The sequence below is a fragment of the Protomyctophum parallelum genome (genome assembly GCF_964188405.1).
Source record: "Protomyctophum parallelum genome assembly, chromosome: 23".
Lineage (NCBI taxonomy): Eukaryota > Metazoa > Chordata > Actinopteri > Myctophiformes > Myctophidae > Protomyctophum > Protomyctophum parallelum.
The window spans coordinates 7,021,069-7,048,669 of NC_139715.1; the positions used below are offsets into that span (position 1 = coordinate 7,021,069).

Genomic DNA, 27,601 nt, shown 5'->3' on the forward strand with positions numbered 1-27,601 from the left:
CGAGTCATACCAACGACTATTAAAAAAATCACACCAGTGTGAACCAAGTGGTGCAACTCCCGTCTATTGGTTCTCTGCATCGTTCCAATTTGTATCGTTCCAATTTCTTCTCTGTATCGTTCCAATTTCTTCTCTGTATCCTGTGGTTGCACCACTTAAAAATGTGGTACCCAATGCTGCCCTGCTTGGCACCAGAGGGGTATCTACAATAATAATCCACTTCTGCCTGGCCAAAATCCATACAATGAGAAAAAAATCACACCTGTGTGAACTGAGTGGTGCAACTCCCCTCTCTCTATCTCTCTCCCCCCCCTCCTCTCCTCTCTCTCTCTCTCTCTCTCTCTCTCTCTCTCATTAGCAGGCAACAGTGCAGCACTAATACTATCTCTCTCTCTCTGTTTCTGGCAAACAGCGCCCCTACTGGTACTAATGGTCATATACTGGTGCTCATGACCACATAGGTACATAGGCGAACACATAGGCGGGTGAACACGGACATTGCTGGTTGTAGGAGTGGTTGCACCACTCAAAAAGAGAGGACAAAAACAAGACCTGAGAACTATTAGTGGACAGCTGATTGGCCGTTGCGGTAGAGTGCGACCCTCATTCACCCATTGGAATGTAAATGCCTTTCAGCCTTTGTATCCTACTGTCTGGCAGGTATATCTCTTTGTATCCTACTGTCTGGCAGGTATATCTCTTTGTATCCTACTCGTCTGGCAGGTATATCTCTTTGTATCCTACTCGTCTGGCAGGTATATCTCTTTGTATCCTACTGTCTGGCAGGTATATCTCTTTGTATCCTACTGTCTGGCAGGTATATCTCTTTGTATCCTACTGTCTGGCAGGTATATCTCTTTGTATCCTACTCGTCTGGCAGGTATATCTCTTTGTATCCTACTGTCTGGCAGGTATATCTCTTTGTATCCTACTGTCTGGCAGGTATATCTCTTTGTATCCTACTGTCTGGCAGGTATATCTCTTTGTATCCTCCTGTCTGGCAGGTATATCTCTGTATCCTACTGTCTGGCAGGTATATCTCTTTGTATCCTACTGTCTGGCAGGTATATCTCTCTGTATCCTACTGTCTGGCAGGTATATCTCTTTGTATCCTACTGTCTGGCAGGTATATCTCTTTGTATCCTACTCGTCTGGCAGGTATATCTCTTTGAAAACCATTTAGTGCTACGATTGTGCGCAGGGGAGATGACAATTAACACATCTTGCCTGCCCAAAATGTAATTCCTGGAAACGCCACTGCTTGGCACTCAGGTTGGATTTGCGAATGTGTCCGTAATTGTGTCATACTATCATCATGTTCATTTGTCAGTTCGATTCTACAAAATGTCTTCTGAAACATGACAGTTTTCCTGAAAACCCATGTTTCTATGTCAGTGGTTCTCAAACATTTTCATGTCAAGGACCCCCAGAATCATATGTAATTGGCCACCGACCCCCATCTGAGAATATGTTGTTCCAGGGACCCCCAGAAGCAAAGATTTGAGTTAAAAACGTTGGCTCTGAAAGAATATATATTCAAAGATTTGCACTCGGTGCCGCGCTATGAGCTTGTAGAGCTGCTATTTTCAACAGCTAAAGTATAACATAATGCTTAAAACACCAAAATGGGTTCCTGCCCAGAATGGGTTAATAGTAGGCCTACCATATATTTGTCTGATCAAAATGAATCAAATATCTAAATACTGAATCGAGCAACTTAAAAACTGCCCGAGTAGATTTGTAAATTAGTTAAAGTATTTAACCCATTCAGGACAGGAACCCCTTTTGGTGTTTTAAGCATATGGTATACTTTAGCTGTTGAAAAATAGCAGATCTACAAGCTCATAGCTTGTGGGTCTGCTATTTTTTTAAACTGGTGAAAATGTGGGGGCACAAATCTTTGAATATATATTCTTTCAGAGCAAACATTTGTACCTGGAAGGACATATTCTCAGATGGGGGGTCGGCGGCCAAATACATATATTTTTGGGGGTCCTTGACATGAAAATGTTTGAGAACGACTGACACAGAAACATGGGTTTTTCCAGAAAACTGTTGTCACTGTTTTGTCAAAGAAAAAACAATATGTGAGCAGCAGTGCCATCTTGTGGAGGAACAGGTCATCTGTCAATAGGACGGTTACTGTTCTTATACTCTTTAATATAATTTAATAGATGATATTAAAGCAGCTCAGTGTCCTTGTGGTTAGAGCAGTGGTTCCCAAACCTTTTTTTGATGGAAAACTGACTATGACTAGTACGATGAAGGGGGGGGGGACTCTCTTCCCTAAAATGTTTAGGTAAGAGAGAGTCTGGATATGTTTGTTTTGTTTGAGTTTGAACTTTTGATACTTTAACCCATTCTGACCTGAGATCAGATTCATACGAGGTTTTCCACTGGACAAACACTGGTCTGACGAACCCATTCTGACCTGAGATCAGATTCTAAAAATGTCAGTCGTTCTTCGATTTTTCAAAAATGGCAGACCTACAAGCTCGTATCGCGCCACTCGGTGGCGCGATATGAGCTTGTAGATCTGCTATTTTTCAATAGCTAAAGCATAACATGATGCTAACACCAAAATGGGTGCCCGGTCAGAATGGGTTAAAACCCATTTTCGGTGGGAACCCCTTTTGGTGTTTATAGCATTATTTTATACTTTAGCTATTGAAAAATAGCAGATCTACAAGCTCATAGCGAGGCACCGCCGCACTATGAACTTGTACTGTAGGTCTACTATTTTTGAAATATCATGAAAATGTGCCTCAAATCTTTGAATATATATTATTTCAGAGCGAACGTTTTTAACTCAAATCTTTGCTTCTGGGGAGGTCCCTGGAATAACATTTTCGGAGGCATATTACATGTATATAATTCTTGCGGTCCTTGACATGAAATAATGAGCACCACTGATACAGAAACATAAGGTTTTTCAGAAAACGTTCAGGATTTTGAAGACATTTCTAAAATTTCGACGTCAGGCCTAAATGGGTTACGTACATTTAGTACATTAAGAACATTTTGATGCCAATACTTTTGTACTTTTACTCAAGTACATTTTAATTCTGGACTTTTACTTGTACTAGAGTATTTTTATATTGCAGTATTTATACTTACTTGTAAAGTAAAAAACATTTGTGTACATTTCCCACCACCATAGTAGTCTGCTCCACTCTCCTCCTGAGTCATGATGACATCACAGCTCTCACTGATGCCCCGCCCACATTCTCCTCGCAGAGGTTTCACCGTCTGTCTGTCTGTCTGTCTGTCTGTCTGTCTGTCTGTCTGTCTGTAGGCAGTATCGCTCACCTGCGTTCAAGTAAACCGACACCTTTCTGTTTTTTCCCCTTATATATCTTAAAGTGGACGTGATTAACGAAATCACTATTATTGACATTTACAAGTGAAAGTCATGGAATGATTGTGCGTAGTACAATTTCCCCAGGCAGGCAAATGTAGTTCAATACATTCTGACGGATAAATGGGATGAAAAAGGAAAGAGTCTTTAAAGGGCTCTGAAGGGATTTTCTTTCTCAATGAAACCGTGGAGAAAGATGCGTCAGTCAGCACTCTCCTCTCCTCTCCTCTCCTCTCCTCTCCTCTCCTCTCCTCTCCTCTCCTCTCCTCTCCTCTCCTCTCCTCTCCTCTCCTCTCCTCTCCCTCTCCCTCTCCCTCTCCTCTCCTCTCCTCTCCTCTCCTCTCCTCTCCCTCTCCCTCTCCCTCTCCCTCTCCTCTGCACGCTGGTCTTGAAGACAGTGTCCCTCAACTCGGAGAGTTAAGCAACCTCTGCATCTCAGCACACAACACCAGCCACAATGATGCCTGTGTTCATTATAAGAAGTGCGCGGGTGTGTGTGTGTGTGCGCGCTCAGGGGAGGAGGGTGGATGTGACACGTGCTCCCAGACTCCGTCGAGGGAGGGAGGGAGGGAGGGGCCGGCGAGCGGATCAGTTCCCCTCCTCTCCTCTCCTCTCCTCTCCTCTCCTCTCATCCTCTGTTCCGCTCGCGTCTGCTCTCCGGCTCCGCTGCGTGGCTCTCCACCGGCCGGCGGCCCCTGCGTCGTCCTGCCACAGCGATGTGAGGACCTAAAGGAGCTCTATAGGCTGTCTGTCTGCCTGTCGTACCTGTCTGTCTGTGCGTCCGTCCGTCCGTCCCACCTGCCAGCATGTTGAGGAAGCTGGTCTGCCGTCGCATTTGCTCCTGTAAGACTCACTCTTGTTTCTGTGGGGGGGGGGAAGAGAGAGAGAGATATGGGGGGAGAGAGGGGGGGAGGTGTGTTGTAGTAAAGGATGAATGCCGGAGGTGGTACGGTCGGTGATTAATGCAAGCTGCGACGTGCATGTCGTCTGGAGATGAATGAAATGAGAGAGAGAGAGAGAGAGAGAGAGAGAGAGAGAGAGAGCAAGGGGAGTCAGAGAGAGAGAGGGATGGATGAGAGGGTGTGTACAAACAGCGTGGTGGTATACTGTAAATAAGAGAGATTCATGCCTGCGGCCACTGAACATCATAATAAATGTAAACACAGCGTGCTTTGCTTTGGCAGTGTAATGGAACTGTCCCTCATGGTTATAGAAACAGCTAAATGACTTACATAGTGCTGTAATGGAACTGTCCCTCACGCTTTTTTAAACCAGACGCATGGTCTCATTGGTCTGGGATGCATGGGAATGTGTTATTAAATGTAGGGTCAGGTGATATGTTTTGGTTCAAACAAAAGGTGTTTTGGTTAAAAGGTTAAATCATTATATTGTGATAGTAATCGTTGCTATAGAGTGTTTGTTCAGTAACAGAGGTCTCTCTGTTTCGCCTGACGTCGAAATTACAAAAACAAATCTTCCATATTCTGACAGTTTTCTGAAATACCTCATGTTTCTGTATCAGTGGTGCTCAATATTTCATGTAAAGGACCCCAAAAGGTATATGTAATTGGCCACCGACCCCCATCTGAAAATATATTGTTCCGGGACCCCCTCAGAAGCAAAGTCGTCACTTACAATTCCACTTGTCTAATCTGTATCCTCGTGACTGCGTTCTCTATCCCGATTGGATGAAATTGGTATCCCTGACCTGAAAATGCACTTTCTGTTTAATAAAACGCTGGAGAGACAACATGGAGACTGCTGTTGCTGAACAAACACTATAGCAACGAGACTTTTGTTGTGGCAGATTTTATTTGTCAAGCTTGGGAAAGAAGACAGAGTACTCAGTAAATGCATGAATTATGAAATATAAACATGCTGTAAATGAAATTGTGAAATGGTGTCTTATAAACCCATGAGGACACAATATAGCTTTTCTTTTTTACACTTTTTTTTAACAAAGAAAATCACGTACCCTATACCTTTTAATGTTACAAACTGCAAACACTGCAGGTTAATTGAATCATTGGCTTTAATAGAAAGCTAGGTAGATAGATTGTATAATTCTGCATGCAGACAGCTCCAGCCCTGGTTTTGTATGTACTGTACAATAATGAGCGATAAAGAATGGAAGGTAACATCCAGTAACATTCCTTTAATTATTGTAAAATGTTTATGTTGTCGTGTGAATAATTGGAGAATAGTTTTTTAAAGAGAACATTGTTTAAGTTGAGCAGAAACAAGGTTTTCAGAAGACCGTTAGCATTTTAGAAGACATTAACAATCGGCCTCTGTTCCTAAATGTGTTAAAGTAAGACGTGTGGATGTGCGCCTGGATGCTAACAGAGAGCAGGGTGGGTCAGACCAGAGTAATATAGACACACACACACACACACACACACTGTGTGTGTGTGTGTGTGTGTGTGTGTGTGTGTGTGTGTGTGTGTGTGTGTGTGTGTGTGTGTGCGCGCTGCCGCAGGCAGTGTGCTTTGCGAGTCTTCACCAGACAGAGAGACAGAGACGTGTCATTGGTTGTCCTGAAGTGTGAACCTAAACACAGCGCGATGGAGATGACCTCCTGACCTCTGCTCTGCTGCCTGCCACAGTCCCTTGGACCTGGCTGTCACCATGGAACCGGGTCGCAGCGACCCGCCTTGCATGTCAGAGGATGGTTCCCAAACTTTTTCATGTCAAGGACCCCCAAATTGACACTACTTAGCCCCGTGGACCCCCATTTGAAGAGATATGCCAGGGACCCCCATAAGAGAAGCTCTAGCAGTGATTTTCAACTATTTTCATTTCAAGGACCCCCAGTTTGATATGCAACAGGCTACGGACCCAAAACGGAACCAAATGGACCCGTTATGAACGATTCAAAATCGATTCATAATTTCCAAAAATCACTATATGGTGTTTGTGATATGAAATGTAAGCACATGTAAGCACCCTAACCACACACACACACACACACACACACACACACACACACGTGTGTGTGTGTGTGTGTGTGTGTGTGTGTGTGTGTGTGTGTGTGTGTGTGTGTATGCACGTGTGCGCCTGCAGACATGTGTCCACAGATGCTGATACTGCTGTTACTGACTGCTTATAATTATTGACCGGACTCATGTTCTAATCCATTTATAAGTACTCCACAACATGCATTAGAGACACATTATGACGTTTTTTTGGTTGATATTCAATCAATTCTCCTCCATTAAGAGAGGAGTTGTAAACATTCTTCTCTCTCTCTCTCTGAAAGATCAAGTTGTGTTTTGTGTTCACGTTAAGTATGTTTCCTGGAGACTGCCTCTACGTTTTAAGGCATTGTTTTAAGTATGTTTCCTATGGAGACTGCCTCTACGTTTTAAAGTGGTGAAGTGGTCCTTTAAGTATGTTTCCTGGAGACTGCCTCTACGTTTTAAAGTGGTGAAGTGGTCCTTTAAGTATGTTTCCTGGAGACTGCCTCTACGTTTTAAAGTGGTGAAGTGGTCCTTTAAAGTATGTTTCCTGGAGACTGCCTCTACGTTTTAAAGTGGTGAAGTGGTCCTTTAAGTATGTTTCCTGGAGACTGCCTCTACGTTTTAAAGTGGTGAAGTGGTCCTTTAAGTATGTTTCCTATGGAGACTGCCTCTACGTTTTAAAGTGGTGAAGTGGTCCTTTAAGTATGTTTCCTGGAGACTGCCTCTACGTTTTAAGGCATTGTTTTCTCACACTGATAGACTTGGCGGTTGGCCGAGTGTCAATGTCAGCCGCACCGTATCGATTTGGTCTCAGTTGTGATTTAAGGGCATGATGCTTTCCAACTAGCTTAATGTTGCTGGGTTTTACATTTCTATCTTTCTGTCCTACTGCAGCACTTCAATGAGAGGATAATTCTCTTGAGATGGGGGGGGGGGGGACATATTTTCAGTTGGGGGGTGAGGGGAGAGGGGGGGGGTTCCCTGGAACAACATATTTTCGGGGGTCGGCGGCCAAATACAGATAATTCTGGGGGTCCTTGACATGAAAAAGGTTGAGCACCACTGACATAGAAACATAAGGTTTTTAAGTGGTGCAACCACTTCACTAAGGAGCTATGTGTGTCTATCCCTGGCTGGGTCCCTGGCTGTGTCTGTCTGAGCACAGTACAGTGACAGTACAGTACAGTAGAAGGACCCCCTGGGGAAACGATTGAGAAATGACATTCTCAACTGTTTCGGACGCGGGGGCGGCTCGCCGGAACCGGGCCAGCACCCTGAAGAATCGAAGTACGACTGACATAGAAACATAGCTTTTTCAGAAAACTGTCAGGATGTAGAAGACATTTTTAGAGCCAAAATGGGTTAAAGCATGAAATGCCCAAAATAAATCTTTAAACTAAAACAACCCCTGTCACTCGAGGCTACCACTGTCCTGCTGTGTTGTGTTCTGCTTGTCAGCCTGCGTTAGCGTTAAACGGTTGTGTCCAAAGCATGTGACGTGGATGCTCAACAACAGGTTTTCATTGCACAAACACATTAACATTAACATGGTGAATGATATTCCAAAACGTTGACATTCACAGGGATTCACAGGATAGACATTTCAAAAAGTATTTATTTAAAGACAGTTACGCCGTGGACAAAGCCAACTCCAGTCGTGACAAATCATGACAATAAACACAATATTTTGGACCAAACAAACAATTACAAAGAAGAAAAACAACAAAAAAAGTGTTGTAACCTGCCGTTTTTTTCTACTTTCTAATTATTTGTTTGGCCCAAAACATTGTGTTTTATTGTCATGATTCGTCACGACAAGAGTTGGCTTTGTCCGCGGCGTAAACGTCTTTAAATAAATACTTTCTGAAAAGTCTATGAGGAAAATAGCGTCCCTAGTCATGATAGGCCCCCCCTACGAAGACCCACAAGGGTCGAAGCGTTCCCGGGAGCAGAGAAACAGTGTGCGGACATCCCTTCCTTTTCATTGTACGTATATTTTTGACCAGCACCTGTAGAATGTCTGGAGATGTGCGTGCTTCCTGTCGGATCCTATGTCATGATAGGCAAGCATTCAGCCAACGGGCTGTGGGCAGTTCAGAAACCGTCCCACCAGTGACATCATCGTTCGGCCGATTTTTATTCATTTATCGTGAGAACGATATCTGGCTTCCATTTTCGCATTGCAGCTTTTCAGGAATATAGAAAGCCTGCAGTTTCTATTAGCTTGGATTCCCCATCGATGATGTCACTGGTGGACGGGTTTCTGAACTGCCCACTAGCCTTCCTATGAGACGCAGACTGGAGTAGGAAAAATAAGTGCTATTTTATCATGGACATTAGTGAAGACCGATTATATGAAGATATGTTGAAAAGTGGTGAAGTGGTCCTTTTTAATCTACGCCCCTGTGGAATCTAGGCTATTGTATTCAACACGTGCATGCGTTTAACCCATTCTGGGCGGGAACCTCTTTTAGTGTTTTAAGCATTATGTTATACTTTAGCTATTGCAAAATAGCAGATCTATTAGCTCGTAGCCGCGCTACAAGCTTGTAGGTGCCGCGCTATGAGCTTGTAGGTCTGCTATTTTTGAAGAATAGTGAAGATGTGGCCCAAATGTTTGAATTTATTCTTTCAGAGCGAACGTTTTTAACTCAAATCTTTGCTTCTGGGGGGTCCCTGGAACAATATATTTTCAGATGGGGGTCGGCGGCCAATTACATATATTTATGTAAGAACCACCTGTGAAAACCACTGACATAGAAACATAGGGTTTAACCCTGTGAGAACCACTGACATATAAAAACATAGGGTTTAACCCTGTGAGAACCACTGACATAGAAACATATGGTTTAACTCTGTGAGAACCACTGACATAGAAACAGGGTTTAACCCTGTGAGAACCACTGATATATAAAAACATAGGGTTTAACCCTGTGAGAACCATTGACATAGAAACATATGGTTTAACTCTGTGAGAACCACTGACATAGAAACAGGGTTTAACCCTGTGAGAACCACTGATATATAAAAACATAGGGTTTAACCCTGTGAGAACCATTGACATAGAAACATATGGTTTAACTCTGTGAGAACCACTGACATATAGAAACAGGGTTTAACCCTGTGAGAACCACTGACATGAAAACATAGGTTTTAACCCTGTGAGAACCACTGACATAGAAACATAGGGTTTAAACCTGTGAGAACCACTGACATATAGAAACATAGGGTTTAACCCTGTGAGAACCACTGACATATAGAAACATAGGGTTTTCAGAAAACTGTCAAAATTCGGGTCTAAATTAGGTTAAAGGACAACTTTGGTATTTGCTATTTTTCACAGGGGGGCGGGGGCATTCGAACATGGGACTCAATACGTAGTACAACATTTTATGTCGATTTCTTTATTACTATATTTACTATAGTCCTACTACACCGTGGCAGTAGATCGGCTATTTTTACATTCTGCATAATGTGTATTTTCTACTTTTGGTACTTTAAGTACATTTTGATACCAATACTTTGTACTCAAGTACATTCAGAAGTCCGGACTTTTACTTGTAACAGAGTATTTTCTACATTGCAGCTTTGATACTTTTACATACGTACTTTTTTTTTACCACCACCGGTCTGATGAAAGCGTGCATGCTCTTTATTGGCTTTCTAGCAAAGGTCACGATGTCACATTGGGGCTGTCGACACACACACACACACACACACACACACACACACACACACACACACACACACACACACACACACACACACACACACACACACACACACACAGAGAGAGAGACCCGGAGCGGAGTCACCTTGCATTGATATTGAGCGGGGAGTGTCACTCGACTCACTCCGTGCTTTGATAGCACATGGGGGGGGGGGGGGGGGGAGTGTGGGGGGGAGTGTTGGGGGGGGAGGGGCCGCTGCCTGCTGATGGCTGAAGACTGATAGCCTGGCTGGCACGCTGCCGTGCTTACGTACACTACACTAGAGAGAGAGAGAGAGAGAGAGACTGTGTGTACTTAAACTTGTGTGCTGGTGTGTACCAAGCAATCTTGTGTTTATATATGGCACGATTGTGTGTGTGTGTGTGTGTGTGTGTGTGTGTGTGTGTGTGTGTGTGTGTGTGTGTGTGTGTGTGTGTGTGTGTGTGTGTGTGTGTGTGTGTGTGTGTGTGTGTGTGTGTGTGTGTGTGTGTGTGTGTGTGTGTGTGTGTGTGTGTGTGTGTGTGTGTGCGTCCGTCCGTCCGTCCGTCCGATTGTTGCTATCGTGAGAACGACGGCTTCCATTTTCGCATTGCAACTCTTCAGGAATAGAAAGCCTGCAGTTTCTATTAGCTTGGATTCCCCGTCGATGATGTCACTGGTGGACGGGTTTCTGAACTGCCCACAATGTGCCATTTTATGATGATTTCATGATTATTAGTGAGGAGGACCTATTATATGAAGCTATATGAAAAGTGGTGAAGTGGTCCATTAATGGCATTTAATTAAATCTTCCCTTCATTATCAATGGCGTTTTTTTTAAACAAACATTATAAACACAAACATTAAACCTGTATATAGGAGGCGCTGGCGCCCCTCAAAAAGTTCAGTTCAGTTCATTTTTTTGGTCATAAAATAAACATTATACATGTATTCATTTCGTCGTATTTGTTTGACATGTTTTGTAGAGACCAAAAGGGTTTAGGCTGAAGCCAATGGCTTATTGTGCCTAAACCAAGAGAGCGGGGGGGGGGGGGGGGGGGGGGGGAGACGACATAAAACTAACTGAGGACAAAATAGTTATCAGGTGTTTGTCCTCAAAAACAGAGGACAAACACCAGACTATTAGTGGACAGCGGATTTGGCCGTTGCGCGTCAATCCCCCATTGGAATGCAAATGCATGCCTTTCTATCCTCCCCTTCTGGCAGGTATATCTCTTTGAATACCTTTAGTACCTAATTGTGTGCGTCATCGCCCCCCCGTCCACGACGACGACAAGGACAACACATCTTGTCTGCCCAAAATGTAATTCCTGGAAAAGCCTCTGGTGTGTGTCTGTGTGTCTGTGTGCGTGCGTGCGTGCGTGCAGGGGCGCGTGCGTGCGCATCCTTCAAATATTTAATGGAGATGGGTTGCCTGCCTGGCAGATTGCAGGGCTCGAGGGAGATCGACCCACGTGTCCAGGATGGGAATGGCTTCCTCTGGGTCAGCTGTCTGTCTGTCTATAGGGCAGTGGTTCCTCTGGGTCAGCTGTCTGTCTGTCTAGGGCAGTGGTTCCTCTGGGTCAGCTGTCTGTCTGTCTAGGGCAGTGGTTCCTCTGGGTCAGCTGTCTGTCTGTCTAGGGCAGTGGTTCCTCTGGGTCAGCCGTCTGTCTGTCTAGGGCAGTGGTTCCTCTGGGTTAGTTGTCTGTCTGTCTAGGGCAGTGGTTCCTCTGGGTTAGTTGTCTGTCTGTCTAGGGCAGTGGTTCCTCTGGGTCAGCTGTCTGTCTGTCTATAGGGCAGTGGTTCCTCTGGGTCAGCTGTCTGTCTGTCTAGGGCAGTGGTTCCTCTGGGTCAGCTGTCTGTCTGTCTAGGGCAGTGGTTCCACTGGGTCAGCTGTCTGTCTGTCTAGGGCAGTGGTTCCTCTGGGTCAGCTGTCTGTCTGTCTAGGGCAGTGGTTCCTCTGGGTCAGATGTCTGTCTGTCTAGGGCAGTGGTTCCCAAACATTTTCATGTCAAGGACCCCTAAATACAAAGAAAATTATAATAGTAATTTAAATACAAATATAATTTGTATTTAAAGCACCCACAGTTGGACATGCATTAGTCTATGGACCCCCAATGTATAGTGTAAAATCAAGGTTAATTTAACTCAGGAGTGTTCAAATGGAACCACACGGACCCGTTGCATTTGGTTCCATTTGTACACCCTCTGAGTTACAGACCCATAACGGTCCATTTAGTTCCTGACTATCATTTAGGTGGGGACCCCCTGGAACTCCCTCAAGGACCCCTGGGGGTCCCCCGGACGGGGCCCACTTTGGGAACCACTGTTTTAGACGGTCTTATTACACACGTATTATTGGAGGCACTGATTATCCATTACACATGCTCCTATCGTTGGCAGTCTTTTGGATTTAAAACGTATATATTGTTGCTGTTTAGCAAGTCGCTCTGACTCAACTGGGATGAGAGATCATTTTGTCAAACCTGGAATGCTTCCCAAACGCTTGAAAAAGAATGTGTAGGAGAAAAAAACCCTGGAATGACAGCAATGCGGCGTTGGGGTCAGGACCACCTCTGCCTCTGAACCGATATATCGCTGACACAGCATCATGCCATTAATCAGTGTAACACACGCAGCGCTGCGAAGGAAGCATGGTCTTCACAGCGATGTTATGGAGTAGGAGTCCTGCCTTCTCCACATCGTTGACATCGCTCGCCCCATAATGCCCCCTTTGTGCTCTTTGTCCAAAAGTCTTTGTTCGATGCCAAAATGCCAAGCGTCTTTGGCCGCGGGTCGGTCTTAACCCATTCTGACCTGAGATCAGATTCTATAAACGTCTTCTACATCCTGACAGTTTTCATTCTGACCTGAGATCAGATTCTATAAACGTCTTCTACATCCTGACAGTTTTCTGAAAAAGCTATGTTTCTATGTCAGTCGATTTTTCAAAGAAATAGCAGACCTACAAGCTTGTATCTATCGCGCCACTCGGTGGCGCGATATGAGCTTGTAGATCTGCTATTTTTAAATAGCTAAAGCACGACATGATGCTAACACCAAAATGGGTTCCCGTTCAGAATGGGTTAAAATGACAACTACAAGGACTCGTGAAAAAGATGAACTCTGTGCTCCTCCAAGCCAGAAGCACTTTGTCGTCTGGTCAGAAACCGTGCATGTCCTCCTTATTATATATTATTCTACAACGGGTCGTTTCGAGGGAGCAATCTGATTGGTTGAAACGGCTCCTAGCCGTGGGTCAAACCAGCACCGTTCACCACCTAATCAAAACAAAGAATTCAGCCGTTCTGTTCTCCCAGAGTGCAGCGAACTCGGTGGCTATAGGCTAGCTAGTTTCTTGGGACATTTGTGGTCGTAGTGACTACATCTGTCATTAAAAATATATTTTTTCAGCGATTTTCTTAGTTTTAAGGGTAACTGTTGTAGAATTGCAATATTACACGAGAGGGTGTGGGTTTAACGTGATTATTGCCACAACAGTGATGCGGTCAGGAACGAGACGGAGTCGAGTTCCGCAAGCATCACTGAAGTAATGCATCATTATTAAGTAATTATAACATTTTAAAATAGTTTCAACTATAGCCGACACGTTCTACATCGACACGTTGCGAGCCTGTAGGACGGCTATTTGAACTATTTTTAAATGTTTTTCAAAATAGTGAAACAATGGCATGAAATAAGTTAATGGATAAGGGGTAAGGCAAGATAGCCCTTGGTGTACAGGGGGGGGGGGAGTCCCATGTCAATGATGAATACAGTGGTTAATAACATTATTATTGTGAGAAACCAATGGCTGATAAAGCAAATTAATGAACGAATGGTGCATTCTTTGTATATTCGTTGCTGTCCATTGTTGAGGTTTTAGATTTTTCTTTTGCCATAAATCAGTGCTATTGAACACCCTTTACGTCTGTGTGTCGTTTCATAAATCAGTGCTATTGAACACCCTTTACGTCTGTGTGTTGTTTCATAAATCAGTGCTATTGAACACCCTTTACGTCTGTGTGTTGTTTCATAAGTCAGTGCTATTGAACACCCTTTACGTCTGTGTGTTGTTTCATAAGTCAGTGCTATTGAACACCCTTTACGTCTGTGTGTTGTTTCATAAATCAGTGCTATTGAACACCCTTTACGTCTGTGTGTTGTTTCATAAATCAGTGCTATTGAACACCCTTTACGTCTGTGTGTTGTTTCATAAATCAGTGCTATTGAACACCCTTTATGTCTGTGTGTTGTTTCATAAATCAGTGCTATTGAACACCCTTTACGTCTGTGTGTTGTTTCATAAGTCAGTGCTATTGAACACCCTTTACGTCTGTGTGTTGTTTCATAAATCAGTGCTATTGAACACCCTTTACGTCTGTGTGTTGTTTCATAAATCAGTGCTATTGAACACCCTTTACGTCTGTGTGTTGTTTCATAAATCAGTGCTATTGAACACCCTTTACGTCTGTGTGTTGTTTCATAAGTCAGTGCTATTGAACACCCTTTACGTCTGTGTGTTGTTTCATAAATCAGTGCTATTGAACACCCTTTACGTCTGTGTGTTGTTTCATGAATCAGTGCTATTGAACACCCTTTACGTCTGTGTGTTGTTTCATGAATCAGTGCTATTGAACACCCTTTACGTCTGTGTGTTGTTTCATAAGTCAGTGCTATTGGACACCCTTTACGTCTGTGTGTTGTTTCATAAATCAGTGCTATTGAACACCCTTTACGTCTGTGTGTTGTTTCATAAATCAGTGCTATTGAACACCCTTTACGTCTGTGTGTTGTTTCATAAATCAGTGCTATTGAACACCCTTTACGTCTGTGTGTTGTTTCATAAATCAGTGCTATTGAACACCCTTTACGTCTGTGTGTTGTTTCATAAATCAGTGCTATTGAACACCCTTTACGTCTGTGTGTTGTTTCATAAATCAGTGCTATTGAACACCCTTTACGTCTGTGTGTTGTTTCATAAATCAGTGCTATTGAACACCCTTTACGTCTGTGTGTTGTTTCATAAATCAGTGCTATTGAACACCCTTTACGTCTGTGTGTTGTTTCATAAATCAGTGCTATTGAACACCCTTTACGTCTGTGTGTTGTTTCATAAATCAGTGCTATTGAACACCCTTTACGTCTGTGTGTTGTTTCATAAATCAGTGCTATTGAACACCCTTTACGTCTGTGTGTTTCATAAATCAGTGCTATTGAACACCCTTTACGTCTGTGTGTTGTTTCATAAATCAGTGCTATTGAACACCCTTTACGTCTGTGTGTTGTTCCATAAATCAGTGCTATTGAACACCCTTTACGTCTGTGTGTTGTTTCATAAATCAGTGCTATTGAACACCCTTTACGTCTGTGTGTTTCATAAATCAGTGCTATTGAACACCCTTTATGTCTGTGTGTTGTTTCATAAATCAGTGCTATTGAACACCCTTTACGTCTGTGTGTTGTTTCATAAATCAGTGCTATTGAACACCCTTTATGTCTGTGTGTTGTTTCATAAATCAGTGCTATTGAACACCCTTTACGTCTGTGTGTTGTTTCATAAATCAGTGCTATTGAACACCCTTTACGTCTGTGTGTTGTTTCATAAATCAGTGCTATTGAACACCCTTTATGTCTGTGTGTTGTTTCATAAATCAGTGCTATTGAACACCCTTTACGTCTGTGTGTTGTTTCATAAATCAGTGCTATTGAACACCCTTTACGTCTGTGTGTTGTTTCATAAATCAGTGCTATTGAACACCCTTTATGTCTGTGTTTCATAAATCAGTGCTATTGAACACCCTTTACGTCTGTGTGTTGTTTCATAAATCAGTGCTATTGAACACCCTTTACGTCTGTGTGTTGTTTCATAAATCAGTGCTATTGAACACCCTTTACGTCTGTGTGTTGTTTCATAAATCAGTGCTATTGAACACCCGTGTGTTGTTTCGAAAATGGAAAGTAGCAAAAAGTGCTTTGGACAAAACCTCTTAACTCCATTGGACCCTCAAAATGTCTGCTAAAGCAGCTAACTCCACCACCTCTCCCCCTCTCATGGAAGTAATTGACAATATATAAAGTTACAACATCAACTTTGATGAGGCTGTATTGCTTTGTTTAACCCATTTTGTTATAATTTAGCTATTGAAAAATAGCAGATCTACAAGCTCACAGCGCGCCACCGAGTGGCGTGCTATGAACTTGTAGGTCTGCTATTTTTGAAAAATCGTTAAAATGTGCCTCAAATCTTTCCGAAAATCATGATTTAGAAAACTTTTTTTTTTTTGACGACCTGAATGTGTTAAAAAATGTATGTATATTTTTCATTTCCTGAAAAATGAACATTTTGGAGTTATGAGGTTTCCACTCTCCCCAGTGAGCTCTTTGTCTCTCCTAACATCTCCTCTTCCTCCTCTTCCTCTTCCTCCAGATAAGAACTTTGACGATGAGGACTCGGCGGACGGCGGCCGCTCCTCGTCTTCCTCCAAGGCCGCCGCGGGGAGGAAGAGCGTGGGCATGGGCTCCTTCCGACGGCCCCCCTCCTCCTCCTCCACCGCCGGCGCCAACAAGTCCGCAGGTCAGAGGTCACCGCTTCTCCCCCGTGTTGGTTGATTGATTCGCCGACTAAAACTTAAAGGGCCACTTCACCGCTTTTGCAACCAGATCGTATGTGATGATCCCCCCCCATGGCTGTGTCTGACCATCAATGTCTCATTTGATCCCCCTAACTGTGTCTGACCATCCCTGGCTGTGTCTGAACGCCCAGTCATGTTGTTTACTGTGCTAATAATTCACAACGCAGATGAGAGATCGTCAAAGTCGTACGATTTTGTCACACACACACACACACACACACACACACACACACACACACACACACACACACACACAGTACACACGTTACCGCAGTGAAATTCGTTCGCCGCATTTTGACCCATCTCTTGGAGCGGGTGAGCCGCAGCCGTCCCGCGCTCGGGAATCATTTGATTAGTTGATTTGTGGAAGTTGTTCCCAGTGTCCGCCTTCTGCAGGCGTATCAGTGGTGTTAATACTTCCTCCTCTGTGGTATCTTCAGGGAGAGATGGAGCAGCATGGGGGCTAGGGTTAGGTGTGTTAATACTTCCTCCTCTGTGGTGTCTTCAGGGAGAGATGGAGCAGCATGGGGGCTAGGGTTAGGTGTGTTAATACTTCCTCCTCTGTGGTGTCTTCAGGGAGAGATGGAGCAGCATGGGGGCTAGGGTTAGGTGTGTTAATACTTCCTCCTCTGTGGTGTCTTCAGGGAGAGATGGAGCAGCATGGGGGCTAGGGTTAGGTGTGTTAATAGTTCCTCCTCTGTGGTGTCTTCAGGGAGAGATGGAGCAGCATGGGGGCTAGGGTTAGGTGTGTTGATAGTTCCTCCTCTGTGGTGTCTTCAGGGAGAGATGGAGCAGCATGGGGGCTAGGGTTAGGTGTGTTAATACTTCCTCCTCTGTGGTGTCTTCAGGGAGAGATGGAGCAGCATGGGGGCTAGGGTTAGGTGTGTTAATACTTCCTCCTCTGTGGTGTCTTCAGGGAGAGATGGAGCAGCATGGGGGCTAGGGTTAGGTGTGTTAATACTTCCTCCTCTGTGGTGTCTTCAGGGAGAGATGGAGCAGCCTGGGGGCTAGGGTTAGGTGTGTTAATAGTTCCTCCTCTGTGGTGTCTTCAGGGAGAGATGGAGCAGCATGGGGGCTAGGGTTAGGTGTGTTAATAGTTCCTCCTCTGTGGTGTCTTCAGGGAGAGATGGAGCAGCATGGGGGCTAGGGTTAGGTGTGTTAATACTTCCTCCTCTGTGGTGTCTTCAGGGAGAGATGGAGCAGCATGGGGGCTAGGGTTAGGTGTGTTAATACTTCCTCCTCTGTGGTGTCTTCAGGGAGAGATGGAGCAGCATGGGGGCTAGGGTTAGGTGTGTTAATACTTCCTCTGTGGTGTCTTCAGGGAGAGATGGAGCAGCATGGGGGCTAGGGTTAGGTGTGTTAATACTTCCTCCTCTGTGGTGTCTTCAGGGAGAGATGGAGCAGCATGGGGGCTAGGGTTAGGTGTGTTAATACTTCCTCCTCTGTGGTGTCTTCAGGGAGAGATGGAGCAGCATGGGGGCTAGGGTTAGGTGTGTTAATACTTCCTCCTCTGTGGTGTCTTCAGGGAGAGATGGAGCAGCATGGGGGCTAGGGTTAGGTGTGTTAATACTTCCTCCTCTGTGGTGTCTTCAGGGAGAGATGGAGCAGCATGGGGGCTAGGGTTAGGTGTGTTAATACTTCCTCCTCTGTGGTGTCTTCAGGGAGAGATGGAGCAGCATGGGGGCTAGGGTTAGGTGTGTTAATACTTCCTCCTCTGTGGTGTCTTCAGGGAGAGATGGAGCAGCATGGGGGCTAGGGTTAGGTGTGTTAATACTTCCTCCTCTGTGGTGTCTTCAGGGAGAGATCCCCATGGGGCGGTGGATGAAGAGGACATCATCCGTGCCTTTGAGGACGTTCCCCCCGCACAGGTAACTGTACTCTACTACAGATATGTATGTTTGAAACCAAACTGGTTACAAACCGGTTACAACTATTAGCAAACTAGTTACAAACCAGGTATACAACTATTAGCAAACTAGTTACAAACCAGGTATACAACTATTAGCAAACTAGTTACAAGCCAGGTATACAACTATTAGCAAACTAGTTACAAGCCAGGTATACAACTATTAGCAAACTAGTTACAAACCAGGTATACAACTATTAGCAAACTAGTTACAAACCAGGTATACAACTATTAGCAAACTAGTTACAAACCAGGTATACAACTATTAGCAAACTAGTTACAAACCAGGTATACAACTATTAGCAAACTAGTTACAAACCGGTTACAACTATTAGCAAACTAGTTACAAACCAGGTATACAACTATTAGCAAACTAGTTACAAACCAGGTATACAACTATTAGCAAACTAGTTACAAGCCAGGTTTACAACTATTAGCAAACTAGTTACAAACCGGTTACAACTATTAGCAAACTAGTTACAAACCGGTTACAACTATTAGCAAACTAGTTACAAACCGGTTACAACTATTAGCAAACTAGTTACAAACCAGGTATACAACTATTAGCAAACTAATTACAAACCGGTTACAACTATTAGCAAACTAGTTACAAGCCAGGTATACAACTATTAGCAAACTAGTTACAAACCGGTTACAACTATTAGCAAACTAGTTACAAACCAGGTATACAACTATTAGCAAACTAGTTACAAACCGGTTACAACTATTAGCAAACTAGTTACAAGCCAGGTTTACAACTATTAGCAAACTAGTTACAAACCGGTTACAACTATTAGCAAACTAGTTACAAACCAGGTATACAACTATTAGCAAACTAATTACAAACCGGTTACAACTATTAGCAAACTAGTTACAAACCAGGTATACAACTATTAGCAAACTAGTTACAAACCAGGTATACAACTATTAGCAAACTAGTTACAAACCGGTTACAACTATTAGCAAACTAGTTACAAACCAGGTATACAACTATTAGCAAACTAGTTACAAACCAGGTATACAACTATTAGCAAACTAGTTACAAACCGGTTTCAACTATTAGCAAACTAGTTACAAACCGGTTACAACTATTAGCAAACTAGTTACAAACCGGTTACAACTATTAGCAAACTAATTACAAACCGGTTACAACTATTAGCAAACTAGTTACAAGCCAGGTATACAACTATTAGCAAACTAGTTACAAACCGGTTACAACTATTAGCAAACTAGTTACAAACCATTTATACAACTATTAGCAAACTAGTTACAAACCAGGTATACAACTATTAGCAAACTAGTTACAAACCGGGTTACAACGATTAGCAAACTAGTTACAAACCAGGTATACAACTATTAGCAAACTAGTTACAAACCGGTTACAACGATTAGCAAACTAGTTACAAACCAGGTATACAACTATTAGAAAACTAGTTACAAACCGGTTACAACTATTAGCAAACTAGTTACAAACCAGGTATACAACTATTAGCAAACTAATTACAAACCGGTTACAACTATTAGCAAACTAGTTACAAACCGCTTAAAGCCAATACCAAAGCAGTTACAACTATTAGCAGACCAGTAGGGTATAGAGGCTTTGTCACAGGAAACGGTGTGTTTATGCTATCGCATCATTTACCGCATAATCAGCCAAACGGGGTCAAATTATGCAGGGGTCAAATTCTCTCAAAAGGGGCGCATAAAATCGCGCAAGCTTTCCGCATATTTCGCAACTAGCTGCATATTTCACCGCATAAAATCCCATGACTTCCGGCATATTTTGCAACTCATCTTTCCGCATATTGTGCACATTTCTGCTTCGGCACAATTTCACAGAATACAATCACATGATTAAAAAAGTTTGAGAACCAATGGTCTAGGAGTTTATGCCACCTTCTAAAAACACGGCCTGCCTACAGTAATGCACAGAGCCTAACTCTCTCTCTCTCTCTCTCTCTCTCTCTCTCCATCCCTCCAGATCTATTCCAACAGGGAGGTAGAGGAGGCCATGACGAAGATTCGAGACGTGCTGTCGGATGACAAGAGGGACTGGGAGCTTCGCGTGGCTGCTGTGAGTTATTTCATCTTGTATATCGTTGCTGTAACCCATTTAGTAGTTTGTCCCATTGACAAATAATGCACTTCCGGAAAATCCGTCTGGCTGTCGCCCGCTGTTAAAACGCACTGTTAGAATAAAGACGTGTGTCTTCATTCTTCACTCTTTCAGCTGAAGAAGGTGCGTTCCCTGGTCCTGGCCGGGGCGGTGGAGTTCGACTGCTTCCCCCAGCAGATGAGGCTCATGGAGGCCGCCTTCAAGCTCTCTGCCAAGGACCTGAGGTCGACGGTGGTCCGGGAGGCCTGCATCACTCTGGGGTACGCCCGCCCGCCCTACCCCACCCGCCTGCCCCGCCCCGCCTGCCTGCCCCTCCCGCCCCCGCCCACCCTACCCCGCCCCACCCGCCCACTCTGTTGCAGACACCTGTCATTACTGTCGTTAATGTCATTAATGTCCACTCTGTTGCAGACACCTGTCATTAATGTCCACTCTGTTGCAGACACCTGTCATTAATGTCCACTCTGTTGCAGACACCTGTCATTAATGTCCACTCTGTTGCAGACACCTGTCATTAATGTCCACTCTGTTGCAGACACCTGTCATTACTGTCGTTAATGTCATTAATGTCCACTCTGTTGCAGACACCTGTCATTACTGTCGTTAATGTCATTAATGTCCACTCTGTTAGCAGACACCTGTCATTACTGTCGTTAATGTCATTAATGTCCACTGTGTTGCAGACACCTGTCATTAATGTCCACGCTGTTGCAGACACCTGTCATTACTGTCGTTAATGTCATTAATGTCCACTCTGTTGCAGACACCTGTCATTAATGTCCACTCTGTTGCAGACACCTGTCATTACTGTCGTTAATGTCATTAATGTCCACTCTGTTGCAGACACCTGTCATTACTGTCGTTAATGTCATTAATGTCCACTCTGTTGCAGACACCTGTCATTACTGTCGTTAATGCCATTAATGTCCACTCTGTTGCAGACACCTGTCATTACTGTCGTTAATGTCATTAATGTCCACTCTGTTGCAGACACCTGTCATTAATGTCCACTGTGTTGCAGACACCTGTCATTACTGTCGTTAATGTCATTAATGTCCACTCTGTTGCAGACACCTGTCATTACTGTCGTTAATGCCATTAATGTCCACTCTGTTGCAGACACCTGTCATTACTGTCGTTAATGTCATTAATGTCCACTCTGTTGCAGACACCTGTCATTACTGTCGTTAATGTCATTAATGTCCACTCTGTTGCAGACACCTGTCATTACTGTCGTTAATGTCATTAATGTCCACTCTGTTGCAGACACCTGTCATTACTGTCGTTAATGTCATTAATGTCCACTCTGTTGCAGACCCCTGTCATTAATGTCATTAATGTCCACTCTGTTGCAGACCCCTGTCATTAATGTCATTAATGTCCACTCTGTTGCAGACCCCTGTCATTACTGTCGTTAATGTCATTAATGTCCACTCTGTTGCAGACACCTGTCGTTAGTCCTGGGCAGCAGGTTCGACCATGCCGCCGAGGCCGTCATGCCCATCCTCCTCAACCTGGTCCCCAACAGTGCCAAGATCATGGCCAGCTCTGGCATCGCCTGCATTCGCCTCATCCTCAAAGTACGTGACGACACATTCTCCCGCGTTCTGTGCCCCGGTGAAACCCCGGCTTATGATCGCTGCTGTTGGGTAGAGCGAGCTATGCGCGACCTAGTCGGGCGCAGTGCTTAGTTCAGACTAGCCATTGGTCCGACAAACGACAACCTAACCATAACCACACGGGAGCAGCGCATGTCGGACTAATGCTTTTCTTTTTCCATTACTGAAGCAGAGCGTTGCAGTCCATGCTTACACCTCTCTCTCTCTCCTCTCTCTCTCTCCTCTCTCTCTCTCCCAGCACACCCACTACCCTCGTCTTATTCCCATCATCACCAGCAACTGCACCTCCAAGTCTGTGGCCGTCAGAAGGTAAAAACATCCTCCATGTTCAGTCTGTTGCCGTCTTCAGGCTAGGACTTGTCATGGAAATAAATGTGTGTATGTCGTCGCTCGTCCAAAACAATCATCCGCAACATGGACCCCCAGAATTATCTGTATTTGGCCGCCTAATTAGCTAAAAATATGTATGAAATAAATAAATGTATGCATGTCGTCGCCCGTCCCAAAACAATCGTCCACGACGCGACATGATGATATACAGTATAGGCGGCTGAAAACCTTTGACACAAAGTGATGATGACATAAAGAGGATGGATCATTAGACAGCGTTAGTCTGTTGAAAAATGAATGAAGTGTGTGCGTGTGAGTGTCCGTGTGTGTGTGTGCGTGCGTGCGTGTGTCAGAGAGCTTAACTGAACAGTATGTTAGAGTGATCAGGTTTCAGTTTTCGTAGGGATCATGATGATCACGTCGCTGTTATTGTAACCCTGTGAACCCAGTTATTATATTATATTATGTTATTGTAACCCTGTGAACCCACAGGCGAAGCTACGAGTTTCTGGACCTGTTGTTGCAAGACTGGCCGACCAACTCTCTGGAGAGGTAACGTTATTAGTATTATGAACGGTTTTCTGGAAAAACCCCATGTTTCTGTTTCAGCGGTGCTCAACGTTTTTCATGTCAAGGACCCCCAGAATTAATAGAGCATTATATTTAAAAGGGTATGTCTTTGAAAAACAAGCAAGGGGTCCGAACGTCCCGCACACTGGCAGACACAAAAGTGTTGCGCTTTATTAGGTAGACGTTTCGGGTCGCTTAGACCTTCATCAGGACAGACAATGGATTGTGTCCTGCCCTGTATATAAACCCCTATACCAAAGCAGTGCGCGCACACACACACACACATACACGCACGCACACACACACACGCGCGCATGCACATATCAGGGAATCTGAGACGAGGCTAGCCCGAGAGGTGGGTGTGTGTGTGTGTGGAGTCTAGCTCAGCAGTTGTCATGGCGATAGCCGTGGGTTGCCATCTCAGACTCGCGTGTGACCACTTCCTGCTTCATCCTCCCCAGTGGTCATAGCGAGGGAAACCCGATCTGACCCTCCGCCACCGGGGGAGCTCTCCTCTTCTCTTCTCATTGATCTGACCTGCCTCTGTCTCGCACGCACGCAGGCATACACACACATTATGTGTGTGTGTGTGTGTGTGTGTGTGTGTGTGTGTGTGTGTGTGTTGAGATACACCACTCGCTCAGATTTTGATAGCCCCGTATACAACGTATCGATCGGTTCCATTAGCCTGCTTTTAGTGACTGCTTTTTTGCTCCATATTTTAACCCATTCTGACCTGAGATCAGATTCTAAAAATGTCTTCTACATCCTGACAGTTTTCTGAAAAAGCTATGTTTCTATGTCAGTCGTTCTTCGATTTTTCAAAAATAGCAGACCTACAAGCTCGTAGTGCACCACTCGGTGGCGCGCTATGAGCTTGTAGATCTGCTATTTTTCAATAGCTAAAGCATAACGTAATACTAACACCAAAAGATTTGTTCTTTTTTTTTTAAACATCCTCCCAATAGTGGAAACCCTATTTGCGGCATATGGACTCATCTGTTTCAACTGAGTGCCTGTGATTGTGAAATGATCCTGAACAATCTTGACGGTCCAAAGTTATTGTTTTTATTTTGTTTACAGATGCCTTTTGTGTTCTCCTCAGTACACGGGACCGTTCTAATGCCTTTTGTGTCCTCCTCAGGCATGGGACGGTTCTCATGGAGACCATAAAGAAAGGGATCCATGATGCTGACGCGGAGGCTCGCTCTGTAGCCAGGAAGTAAGTCGAACCACACTGTTACTGACCTCTGACCTTAGGGATATTTCACACTAATTTGTCTAAAAGCGCCACATTTTGCACAGATGTAGCCCAGGGCATGCGCTAATGATTTAGCTAGGGCGCCCGAGCCGGCGAGCCAATCAGCTGCTGATTGAAGTGGCACGTGACGTGTCAAACTATAGGGGATTTTCATGATTCTGAATCCATTGCAAGCTTTAGTTTTGCAACACTCCTTGGGCTAAAAACTGCCATAGCCGTCATCACAAATGTGATGAGGTGATCACATTTGGGCAAGTGGCTATATGGCAGAATTTAGCCCAAGGAGTGTTTTTCGTGCAAAAACTCAAATCCAAAATGTGTGTCCGTTCCTTCACAGGTGTTACTGGGCGTTAAAATGTGTGTCCTTCCCAAGGTTATAATAGTTAACTAAAACTAACTAAAAAACGAAAACTAGAATTAAAAAAAACATTTTAGTTAACTGAAACTAAATAAAAACTAAAAATAAATTAAAAACGATAACTAAACTGAAACTGTATTGTGTGTTCACAAAACTAACTAAAACTAACTGAAATTATAGAAAAAATACCCTTAGTTATAGTTTTTATCAATATTTATATGCATTTCGGAAATTCATAATATAAACCTTTTAAATTCATTTGATTAATTTCCTCATTTCTCCAACAAGTTTTACGGCTGTTTTCAGCACCGTACGGCAGCATGTAGCCACACTTTAACTAAACTATTACTAAACTAAAACTAAGCATTTCAACAAAATAAAAACAAAATAAAAACTAGCAAACCCGCTCTAAAAACTAATTAAAACTAACTGAATTAGAAAAAAACAAGTAAAATCTAGAAAAAGTGCCCTTCCGGGCACAGGTCTCCACCAGGTTATCCACAGATCCGTGCAGTTAGAGGTAAAAACACTTTTCGGCCAGTTATAGCGCCACCTTGAGGCTGAGTTGAAATTGTTCATGTGGCATTTCGTCCTCGGCCTAGTGGGAATGTGGGTGCACAATTTCACGGAAATCACGCGATGTGTTCATGATTTGCAGCATTTTGTTTGAAACTGAGCACTCCTGTGAACTTTGGAAGCCAATCTTAACCAATCAGGATGGAGTCTGATAAATCTGAAAGACCCGTTTCGTTGAATGGCTCTAGAGAGACTGTGTACCAATTTGCGTGATGTTTGGACAAAATCTGTAGGTGTACTGTGCAAAAACTTGTTTTGCACAAAGCGGCCTCCTGGTGGCGCTATAACAGGCCGTTCTGGAAAGTTTGGGGCAGAGGTTCATGGTTGGCATCCAGGGAGTGTGTGCAAAATATGGCATCGAAAAACTTGTTTTGCACAAAGCGGCCTCCTGGTGGCGCTATAACAGGCCGTTCTGGAAAGTTTGGGGCAGAGGTTCATGGTTGGCATCCAGGGAGTGTGTGTGCAAAATATGGCATCGACCGGGTTAACGGTGGCCGAGATTAGCTGTTCACGGACACACGGACACACGGACGGACGGAGTGCAAAACATACTCTCCCCACATGCCTTCGGCCTGGTGGAGACAACTAACTCAAACTAAACTATAATGAAAAAACCAAAACTATTATAACCTTGGTCCCTCCCTCCCCTCACAGGTGTTACTGGGCGTTCCACAGCCACTTCAGCCGCGAGGCGGAGCAGCTGTTCCAGAGCCTGGAGTCGTCCTATCAGAAGGCTCTGCAGGCCCACCTGAGGAGCGGAGACAGCCTGATGTCACTGCCCGCCTCGGACCGATCCTCGTCGTCCTCACAGGAGAGCCTCAAGTAAGACCCCCCGTGTCTCCCCCCCGGCCCGTCCCCTCCCCTCCCCCTATCCCGGTATCCCCCGTCACCCTCCCCCCTCTATCCCGAGATCCCCACCGGATTGACTGACTCCAGCGATTGATTCTTTAAATGGTTTTATTGATTGAGAGGAGGTGAAGAAAGGGGGGGAGAGAATGGGGACGTGGAGTGACTGACTGACTGACTGACTGACTGACTGACTGACTGAGTGCAGCGGTTCTCGATCAAACTTTTTTTTCATAACTGCACAGACTTACAGACCTATAAACGTCCATCATAACTGCACAGACTTACAGACCTATAAACGTCCATTTGGAATCTCTCAAGGACCTCTCTTTGATAACCAGTTGACTGATTGGGTGGTTGATTGAATCTGCTCTCGGCCAAAGAACTCGGTTTGGGAAAAACATACAAAACTAATCAACTATTTTATTCATATAGTGCCTAAAATGAAAGTAATTCCCAATGGAAATATTCTACAAATCGGGGTCGTATTATAATCGGGGACTAGGACTATTTTATTTGACATTGAATGTTCTTTTTACACAAATGAGTCTTGAAAAATGGGGGTGATTGATTAATTGATTCATTAACAGTTTGCAGAATTACAGTACATTTCAAGTACAACTCAATACAAAAACTGTTAATTCTTAGGACGTCTGGAGATATCTTGGGCACAAATTGTGTTAACTGTGATTGGAACGACACCATAAAGCCTTACACTTGTTTACAATAGGGCCCACCATTTTCAATTCATCAAAACATTTAGAGACGTATATTGTCTTATATTCGGCACAATACGGTATTTTTCACTTTAGGCTATTTTTTTGTGGCACTGAACGGTATAGCGTATGTATCTTTGGTGGGTTGCAGATTGAACGAGCCCTATTCGATTCCCTGCTACTTCATCAGAGTCAAACAGCATCCCTGTCTAAAGGTTATTGATCGACCGAGAAATGAACTGCTCTCCCTGGAGGCTAGACAACAAGCGTCTCACCGCTGCCTCACAATGCCGGCTCCAGGAAGTTTGTACTGGGGACCACCGGTGGTCCTTGCGGTGGCTCCAGGTGGTCCCCAGCTTAACCCATTCTGACCTGAGATCAGATTCATACGAGGTTTTCCACTGGACACACACTGGTCTGATTAACCCATTCTGACCCGAGATCAGATTCTAAAAATGTCAGTCGTTCTTCGATTTTTCAAAAATGGCAGACCTACAAGCTCGTATCGCGCCACTCGGTGGCGCGATATGAGCTTGTAGATCTGCTATTTTTCAATAGATAAAGCATAACATGATGCCGACACCAAAAGGGGTGCCCGGTCAGAATGGGTTAATGATGGAGAGTTGGAAATAACCAAATGGACCCTTATATAGATATTTAA

General features: G+C 44.1%; 1 protein-coding gene across 3 annotated transcripts in view; it reads left to right on the forward strand.

Annotated features, from left to right (window-relative positions):
• The window catches only part of LOC310854143 (CLIP-associating protein 1-B-like), a 95,049-nt gene that overhangs the window by 18,413 nt on the left and 49,035 nt on the right, over positions 1-27,601 (forward strand). For 2 of the 3 annotated variants that reach the window (XM_083758661.1, XM_083758662.1), the window contains exons 1-10: positions 4,046-4,201; positions 16,438-16,584; positions 18,440-18,510; positions 20,530-20,622; positions 20,779-20,924; positions 22,109-22,244; positions 22,522-22,592; positions 23,106-23,165; positions 24,328-24,405; positions 26,033-26,200. In XM_083758661.1, the coding sequence (XP_083614787.1) occupies positions 4,165-4,201; positions 16,438-16,584; positions 18,440-18,510; positions 20,530-20,622; positions 20,779-20,924; positions 22,109-22,244; positions 22,522-22,592; positions 23,106-23,165; positions 24,328-24,405; positions 26,033-26,200 (1,007 nt within the window). In that variant the 5' untranslated portion in view covers positions 4,046-4,164. Of the gene's footprint in view, positions 1-4,045; positions 4,202-16,437; positions 16,585-18,439; positions 18,511-20,529; positions 20,623-20,778; positions 20,925-22,108; positions 22,245-22,521; positions 22,593-23,105; positions 23,166-24,327; positions 24,406-26,032; positions 26,201-27,601 lie in introns of those variants that run through there. The other variant, XM_083758660.1, reaches the window with a different exon arrangement.